This window comes from Saccostrea cucullata, unplaced genomic scaffold, assembly GCF_032062105.1.
Source record: "Saccostrea cucullata isolate Sc308-1 unplaced genomic scaffold, CSIRO_AGI_Scuc_v1 ctg10943, whole genome shotgun sequence".
Classification (NCBI taxonomy): Eukaryota; Metazoa; Mollusca; class Bivalvia; order Ostreida; family Ostreidae; genus Saccostrea; species Saccostrea cuccullata.
The window spans coordinates 10,680-20,593 of NW_026923543.1; the positions used below are offsets into that span (position 1 = coordinate 10,680).

The 9,914-nt window shown below is 35.9% G+C and overlaps 1 protein-coding gene across 3 annotated transcripts; it reads right to left on the reverse strand.

Moving 5' to 3' along the window:
- Nucleotides 1-269: 269 nt before the first annotated feature.
- Nucleotides 270-4,028, reverse strand: LOC134264262 (uncharacterized). 3 transcript variants are annotated; one of them, XM_062746556.1, is made up of 4 exons: nucleotides 3,922-4,028; nucleotides 3,209-3,508; nucleotides 1,373-1,433; nucleotides 270-1,173 (listed from the first exon to the last, which is right to left on the reverse strand). In XM_062746556.1, the coding sequence occupies exon 4, from the start codon at nucleotides 1,159-1,161 to the stop codon at nucleotides 370-372; it is 792 nt and encodes a 263-aa protein (XP_062602540.1). In that variant the 5' UTR covers nucleotides 1,162-1,173; nucleotides 1,373-1,433; nucleotides 3,209-3,508; nucleotides 3,922-4,028; the 3' UTR covers nucleotides 270-369. The 3 variants fall into 3 exon arrangements, with proteins under 3 accessions (XP_062602540.1, XP_062602538.1, XP_062602539.1); XM_062746554.1 differs by having other exon boundaries at nucleotides 271-1,433; XM_062746555.1 differs by lacking the exon at nucleotides 3,922-4,028 and having other exon boundaries at nucleotides 271-1,433; nucleotides 3,209-3,581.
- Between the last annotated feature and the right edge of the window lie 5,886 nt (nucleotides 4,029-9,914).

The following is a 9,914-nucleotide window of genomic DNA, read 5'->3' on the forward strand; positions in this document are numbered from 1 at the left end:
CATGTCATTGAAATAAATTTCCATAAGAAAGGAGCTAGGTTATTTCATTCGTTTACTTTGAAAAGCAGAATAGTTAAAAAAAAAAACACACCTCCAAAAAATCTATAAGTTCCATAACTTGTATTCTCTTATAATGATTGCTATAACCTACGATACTTGAATATTTTTTAAAGTTAATGTTTGGCCATTGTTGTGTATGATGCTTACTAATATACAAATTAAGAAGTGTTTGATATTTACTAAAACCTTAATTTTTAAAAAGATTTTCAAAAATCTGTAGATAAGTCTTTAACAATATAGGACAATTATAACTAACTTGAATACTGCATTCAAAAAGTTCCAAATAAATGATTGTACAGAGGGCTTAATTTAGTACAAGACTTCGCCATTGCTATTCCACATGGAATCAAAACTGGCCTCCAGAACAGAATTAACACGTGATGAAATATTAGGATAATCGCCATAGGCAGGTTCGTCCACATTTATAAACTCCTCACTCTCAATAAGCGATACTTTATCTGTAGTAGACACAGACGTCTGACTCGGGGAATGTGAAAACGTAAACGTTGGCATTAACGGATTTTGTTTGTAGTTACTTGCACTCATTTTCCCAAACAGATGAAGAGCATTGTCTCTGTGAAGATTTGAAAAGAAATCGTCCACCCGGTTTCCCTCTAGGGCTTTTGAAGCACTACAAGTCTGCACTGTCTTAGGAACATATCCATACATACTCTCACTCTTGTTTCCTATAGCGCTATGTTCGTGATAGTACATCCTTGGCGTGTACTCACTTCCAAAGTCTCCCTTTGCTCTGATGTTTCTACTGTATCTACTCCCGGTATAATGGCTACTCGGGATACTTTCAGAACGTTCGGAGTTTTGTAAGTTAAATATTTCCTGGACCCTCCTCCGTTTGTTTGGTACAATATTGTCTTCTAGCTTTTGTTCACTTCTGGCTGGGTACTTCCTGTCTTGTTCGCTGAACGAAGCCTGTTTACGTATATAGTCAGTTCCCTGAGTAGTATTTCTGCTTAATTTCCTCTTTTGATGTTTAACGGAGAGAAATCCACCATCATCGTCCGGATTCCTTGATAGCTTGGCCTTGTGTTTTGATCGTTCGTGACGATTTGGGAAGCACAACCAATTGAAAAAGGATGACATCTCTCCAGCATGCTACAACAGTTTATCAAAGATATCCTACCAACTTAGAATTTGAAAACACACTTTTTATAGTTTATAAAATGTAAATTAGTTTGATAAAAGCGTTTTCCCCTTATTTCACGTGGTATATGTACACATCAAAGCTTTAAATACTACAATTATTTAAGTAACAAAAATTCATTGACAAGATTTATTTGTAAATTTCACTTACCAAATGTGCTGCTGTTAACACAGTGTTTCAAGTCTTGATTCAGAGTACCTTAAAAGAACATCTGGGAATAAAGAATGAGAACATTATATGTCAAAGAATGTCAAATAACTGTGGTATTCGCATGTTCACACCTTTGAATAAATTTGTATTCTTTAACATTGTTATACGTATTACTAATCAGCGAGTTACCAGTTTATAAATTTCCAACCATTTTGTCATCTTTTTTTCTGCATTTCTATTGGGGAACTCATTCATACGCTATGTTTGTTGGTTTATACAATGCAATAGGAATGTGACATCCCTGCACCTATTCATAACATTTCTTATATCAAATCCGTTTTAATTCATGGTCTACTTCGAAAAAAATCAAAATGACAAGATGATTAAGCTTCTGAATAATTACAACGCCCATTATGACCTCGACCCAGTATGCTAAGTCTGCAGCTTGGTAAACAATAAGATAATTTACAAATTACCTCTAACTTAAATTGGCTTTACAATTTCGCATCAAGTATTCGTATATCTGCATGATTACATTATATATATTGAGCAAAGTATGTTCGACTGAAGAAAACATTTTAACATTTTAATATTACTTTTTTTCTCCCTTTTTTGGCTGTTAAATCGAAATCGTATCACATCTGCATCAGGTGTAATGTGTTACCTAATTTGACCTTGGAGAGGCCTTAAACTATCAATTTATGCTGATTTTACTAGACAAATATGCATGTTCTATCTAGAACAATTCTAAAGACCGAGGCTCCACCTCTGTAAAACGGCAGTAGACATATAAAAGTCACCAATAAAGACTCAGGACCTTGTTATGATAAAGATCAGATGGTTCTTCTATCTTTAACCTGTATATATGGATGCCTGATATGGCGGTGCTTCATTTGGCACAGATGAAAACGTGGATACTTATTCAGTAAACGCATTTCCTTTTCTTACTTTGATATAAATTTTTTGTTTATATAAATGTCATAAATTTAATATTCGTGATAAAAGTGTATGAGAAGCAACTTCTATGGATTGAAAAAGAGTGAAAAGTTTCATGGTTTACATGTATCTAAAAAAATATAGAACCAAAATAAAATTGGGTCTCTATCATAAGTAAAATAATTACTGCTTTGCATTAAATCATATTAGAGGTATTATGTGGCAGCATTAGTTCATAAGTCAGTAAGATTTATGTATTATTGGTAAGCACTACATAGAAGGAACGGTCATTATTCAATGCGGATTAAAGTATTTATAAAAATTATACAAACGTTATAGCTTTTCATGCTTGTCTTGGTAGAAGTTTCATAACAGTTTAAAATTCTGTACTGCATTGTTTGACTTATTTAAAAATCAATGAGCAAGGGATAGAGAAACTCTTAAACAAAAATAATCCGTGATTATCCGCCTATCATTGGTGTTAAGTGTACATTTATCACCAGTTCCTCAATCTTTGATGTTTGCCTAATTTTTAACTTTTAGTTACCAAATTAAATTCTATAAAAACATGTTAATTTTATGTCTTTTCTAATACTATATCTCTTTTGGAAAAATATCCAGAATTCAACCTCTCAGTTACAAGAGATTTTTTGAATTATTATTTTTATTTGTGGTTAAGGCAGGGAGTTGTATTAATAAGATAATAAGAAGAGATTAGGAACGATTTGAAATCTTGAATATTGACAATTTTAATGTCATTCTTAGTTTATGATAATATATTATACTTCTGTAGAAAACATATATAAATATAAACTGCATTATTCTTATCGTGTTATACGATTTTGCTGAACGTGAACAGGGAGTTTTCCCCTTATACCTACACAAATAGATTAGACTTACCTTAATGTCTTTTCTTACATTGTATGGTCATCTGTATCAAACACAAGAATCTATAAAAAATCAGAACTATATGAAAATACAAATGTCAACCTAGGTTACAGAAAATATTTGTAAATAAAAGATTTATATATAAATACTTACTCACAAGTTTAAATTTGGAAAATAAGAACATCGAGGAGCTTTAAATTTTAAAGGTACAGTTTCTTGTTTTGATTGACGTTCATTTGCTAAACCAGTCCATTACTGATTTAAACATTTCATCAACCGGAACAAGTTAAACGGACAAGTAAATAAGGTTGCCTGTAATGACGACAGACTTTAGAAAATCGTCAATGCTTCTCAGTGTCAAGGACACTCTTTTAATGATTTGAAATAATAAACAAGCTTAAGTTCATCAATTGAAGTCATAATTTGTATAATATGGTATTGGTTCTATAAAAAAAAGATATGTATGTGATGGTTACTTTGGACGTAAAGTACTGAATAATCTTACTGTAACGATAAAAAAAACAAAACTCAGCGCCATCTTTACCAAGGACAATTAAAAAATGATAAATGTTATTCACGAAAAAATAATTCAAATGGTTCTATTTCTAACAATGCATAACTTCAATAATTTCAATTAATGATAGGAATATTTTTTTTAAAAAATGTTTTGATCAAAATAAAGGTAAATTTGTATTCGAAACCATACTGTTTATATTTAAACTTACCAGTACAGTGATATTCCAATGTCACGAATATATCTGCAAAAAGCTTTGCGAACGTTTTATTGTCATAAAGACTACAAAACGCAATAAGTGATGTGGAATAAGAGCACAAACGGCAGGCTATCGAGCATTAATAATGCAGACAGGTGGAATTTCAGCTAGCCATTGATTGACTGCGCTTTAAGTAATCAATCAGCCATGTATTATTTCTGTAGACCAACCAAAAACAATATTTTACTGTGCTTATGCGATGATATGTATTAGGTGAAATTAATAGCATATCATACCTCCGCCCCTTCTTAACCACTAAAATTTTACTTAATATGATCTAACTATTACAGAAAATAACAGTTCTGGAAGAGTCTACTCTCTGTTCAGCAACATACCTTGAATTGAAAAAAATCAAGACCACAAAGGCCAATAAAGATAAAAAATATATAACTTGCAGCATTAGACATAACAAAAACGTGAGACGATTCAAATGGTGCAAATAATACAAATATTTGCTTTTATTTATATAGAACAACCATAAATATGAAAATGTTTATTCACAATATCAACATATGACCAAAGATGACAAAAAATGGGAAAACGTAATTAAAACTTGTCAAACATAATGAAAACATGACAAAAACACAGGATTAGCATTCTTCAGCATACCAAGTAGTACGTGGAACCAAATTTTTAACTATATTAAATTTGAAATTATTAAAAACAGAATGAGCACCAGTTGATGAAGAAATTGATTGAAAGTGAATTTTGTTCACTCATATAGAGAAGTCTTCATATACCGGTGAAGAGCTTCAAAGTCAGACTTTAACTCGGCACTCAGAACCACTGAGCAATAGGGATCTTTATCGTACCAACGTCAACTGTGACCACGGTAGCCTAGTGTAAAGAGTTCGCTTCGTGATCGGGAGGCCCGGTTCGATTCTCATTCGCGGCGCCGCTCCAAACCTTCTTTTTATTAATGACCTGCCAGACCATGTATCCAAAAATTCAACGGTCCGCCTATTTGCAGATGACTGTGCCTTATATAGAGACATCAAAAATGAGGATGATGCTACACAACTCCAGAAAGATCTAGATGGACTTCAAAGATGAGAGAAAGAATGGATGATGGAATTTCATCCAGGAAAATGTCAGGTCTTGCATGTTACCAACAAAAGGAAGGTTTTAAACGTACCATACGTCATCCACGGTCATGTCCTCGAGGTACTTGAAACAGCTAAATACCTGGGAATCCACCTCCATCAAGGCCTGAAGTGGAACCATCACATTGACACCATTGCAAAGAAGGCCAATTCCACCGTCGCCTTCCTGAGACGCAATTTACACCAGTGTCCATCAGAAACAAAGGCCCTATGTTATCAGACCTTAGTGAGGTCCATCTTGGAATATGGGAGTGCCATCTGGGATCCTTACACCAGGGACAGTATTGGCAAATTGGAGATGGTCCAAAGACGAGCTGCCCGTATGGTAATATCTGACTACAGGACAACTAGTAGCGTAACACACATGCTAAAACAGCTGAGATGGACATCTCTTCAGGAGCGACGTGGTCAAACAAAAACTGTTATGATGTACCGCATAGTGTACCAGCTCATCGACATTCCACCACTCCTCCTGTATCCAGCCACTAAAACCAGAAGAAACAGCATGATGTTCCTAGTTCATTATGCCAGAACCCTCGTGTACCATAGAATCTTTTTTTTCGGATGGTATTCGTGTGTGGAACTCTCTTCCAACATCCCTTGTTACTTCCACCTCCCTAGATAGCATCAAATCGATGATATTTAGACACATCACCCGACCGTAAATCCAACCAATATATTTTACATGCACTGTAAATATATCTATTCTTTTAATTCACCCTTGTTTTCCTTGCACCACCACGCGCCAGTACGATACATCAGCAATTCTGATTAGTACTTTATTGGAAGAAGAAACCTACGGCGTAAACATAGGAAGTGACTGCTCCTTCGCCAATCGCTCGGCATTAGATGTGAAAGTCACGGATCTTTCGGATATGACCTTAAAAAAGTAGATCACGTGTCACGGCAGGCGTTGTCACGATAAAAACCCTCACTGCTCAATGGCCCTGAGTGCAGCGTATAGGTTTAAATTTAAAGCCCCATACAATGATGTCTCTATATGAGTGAAAAAATCTCCAATGGGATGTTAAACAATGTACAATCAATTAATCAACTGTGATTTTTCAAGGTCTCATCCAAAAGACCAACAACTTTAACTCCAAACTACCCAGCACTTTGCAAAGGAATAATTGTCACTCGTTTGACTACATGATTGTCTATGTTTTATACCATCTTCGAAGTTTCCTTAAAATCTCTCCATACATTTAAATCAGAGTCTTCTCTGTTCTGTTTTTATTTTGGCCAAAGGAGTCGACAACAGGAACATATTTTAAAGTGTAAAAGAGCATTCGATATAAATGTGAATGTAAATAAAATAACAAATGTAAGTTATATGGTCGATGCAATGATCATGTCAACAAATATTTTGTGACCGGTCGGCAGGGTATGCTCACTCCTCCATATCATATGATCCCATCTCTGGTGTTTGCTTTGCTCCATAATTTGTATTGTTTATCATTTTTTTATAGGTTTATTACTGTTCATTCATTCATCTTTTATTTCCTCCATTACGGAGATTAGAATCAAACATACAACAAATAAGTTACAAGAAAGTGGAGATATATATGTACATAAATGTAATGAGAAGAAATGAATTAATCGAAAGGAAAATATTAACATATATTTCGAATATATGAAAAAGTTTTAAACAAATTCATTGATGGGAGATTTGAAATTATGTTACGCAAGGAGTCTATTGTAGACTGCACAACACGTCACTATGTGGTGTGAATTCATTTTTCTGAATTCGATTTCTTCTGTTTGAGTATGCACAGTCAGTTTTTGTTTTCCTAAGAGTATTAGGAAAAGGTCATCCTCCGGGAGGCCGCTGAGTTCCGCTTCCAGTTGTGTGGGAAAAGACCTGGACAAAGAGTTCCACCAATTGGAGTGCTGTGTTGTAAGTACCGGACACGACATGGTAGCATGCGAGAATACATAGGTAATAATGCCTCCACACAACATACAGGTTATTGGGGTCTGTAGAGGTTTGGAAGCTATGAGTTTGAAAGTAAATTTGAGGTTTTGAATTTCACTGAAAGAATTGGTGTATTGCCACATAAGAATTGGATTGGATGTGGAGAAAACAGTATTAAAGCGAAAAAAATCCGGACCGTGTTCTGTCCGTTCAATCCGTTGAAGAGTTTGGTACTTGTAGACAGATGAGCGCACTATCGATTTCCAGGCGGATTTTGACGTGAAAGATCCATTTGAAAGCCAAGTATTTAGAAAGCCTGAAATTTGGTAGGTCTGGAGAAGATGTAGGACATCAGGAATAAAGCCCATCTGGGTCTCACTTAGATGGTACAGAAAGGAAAACAGGCGTGAGGTAAAAATCTTTTTAGGGAGGAAGTCAGCATTCATCCGGCAAAGTCTTCCTAAGAAGAGGAGTTTCCTAGTATCGATTTCTGCATTAATTGGTAGAATGTTCATGTATTGTACGCAGCTATCCGATCTTCTAAGTTTTGGTAGGTTAAAGACCTGCTTGCAGATTCCATGTTGGAAAGTGTTAAGACGCCTTTCGTCTTCTTTAGTCATGTGATCCAGGTTTCACACCCGTAGAGAACAGATGGTAACACTACTGATCGGTATAGGTGAGCCATCGTCAGAGGATTAACACGGGATATATCTAGGTCGGACAAAGCGTAGAAGGATTTCCATCCTTTGGAGCATGCCTGATATATTCGAGATTTGGATTTCGTATAAGAGCTGATGGGTATACCCAAATGTTCATAAACCGTTCCGTATTGAATTTTAGATTGACCTAAGTAAATGTCTACCGCTGCGGGTTGTTTTTTGGGTTCTTGCACGGAATGACAGAATGGATGATTTAGATGCGTTGAATTCGAATCGCCATTTAGAGGCATATTTAAAGGCAGTGTCAAGCATTGATTGTAGAGCGCCTGGAGATAATGCGATGCAGGCTATGTCGTCTGCAAGGGCTGGTGAATGGTATTTTCTGTCAAATATTATAGGGTGGTTGGAATTCAGTGATTGAAGTTCGTCTAGCAGGTCATTGATGAATACTAAATATAAAAACGAAGATAACACGCCCCTTGTCTGACGCCTTGTTCGACTGGAAACCAGGGTGATTTAGTTTGGTTGACTATAACTGCACTCTCCGTGTTCTGATGACAGTCGTCAATGATGTCCCGTATTTTTCCTCTAATGTTAAGCTTGTGCAATTTACACATGAGGCCTTTCCTCCAAACAGTGTCAAATGCCTTGCTTGTGTCTAAAAAGGTTATGTAAACGTTACTGCCCATTTCTATGGAGATTAAACGAGGCAGTGAGGCAACCTAGTTCTTTCTTGAAGCCTTGTTGCTGTAAGTTTGGAAATGGCTTACTTAAGGACAGAGAGGATATTTTGGCTGATAATACTTTTTCAAATATTTTGAAAATACATGGTAATAAAGCTACTGGATGGTAGCTGTTACAAGAGTTTTTAGGTTTGGTGCCTCCTTTGTGAATCGGAACGATAAGTCCACGTTTCCATTGAGGTGGAACGAAGCCAGTGTCAATGATTGCATTGTATAGTTTACATAGACATTTAACAATGAGATTGTCAGAATGTAAGATGTGCTCGTTTGTGATATTGTCAGCTCCTGGCGCTTTCCTATATTTCAGAGAAGACTTGGCAGTGATGACGTCATCGTGTGAAATGTGGGATGTGTGATCTTTATCAACAGAGTTTGCTTTGATTTCATCATAAGTGGAATGAATTAGATGTTTAAAGTCGTTATCAAAAGAGTCATTTTCGCTGTTACGGTAGATGTCTTCATAAAAGTCTGCAAACGCATTTGCAATTTCATTTGGTTCTGTACGAATTTCTCCTGTTGCATCACAAATTTTGGGATAGAATCGAGAAGATCTTGGACGTCTTTGCTTTATGATTATCCAAAAAAGGCGCAAGTATAATTCGGCGGCTTCGTCTATTTCACGATAAACAGACTGAATGAAGATTTCATATTCTTTGTCGTAAGCATTTTTAAATGCACGTTTGGCACTTTTATAATTGCGGTAGGCATCGTGTTGCATGCCTCTTGGTCTGCCTTCTTGTATCCATTTGCGACGCATAGCTCGTTCTGTTGCATGCAGTTCTTTTACAGCTTTTGTCCAGCCAGGCTTAGTATATGTATTAATTCGCGCTGAGGGGATACAAGATGAAGGTGAAGTTGAAAGAATGCCTATCAATGTTTGGTTGTAGACTTCAGTATCGTTTTTTGACGCAATGTTAACCTCCATTAGCTTTTGTAACTCAACGCAGGTACGTGATTTGTACTCCAATATGGCTTCACTACTCGCCTTGTGCCATGCTGGAAGTACAGAAAAAGAATCATTTAAATTTATTCTTTTGGTATGTATTTCTAGATTGCACACGACGGGTAGGTGATCAGATGTTGAGGATATGAATCCTTCTTCAAGAATTTCGTAGTGACATGCAGTTATACTCTGGCTGAACAGTATGTAGTCTAGCATAGTTTCTTTGGGTATAAATGAGAATGGTTGACCGTGAACAGAGAAGTCAACAAGGGGTGTCAGAAAATAACATCGATCTACAAACTCGCACAGAATGTTTGATTTGGTATTGTTTGTGTGTAGTTCACGAAGCAGACTGGCGTTGAAGTCGCCAGCAAAGACAACCTGTCCATATTGGGAGTGATGTTCATATAAACTATACATTATGTCGACTAAGCATCCATAATACGTTATGTCATTGTCAGCTGGGAGGTATACGCCAAATAAATAGAGGGGGATGTTATTTTGTAGCATAATCCTGGCACCCACAATGCAGTTCGTTTGTATTACTTCAATTTCTTTTGTACAGAATCGAAGATTCTTTCT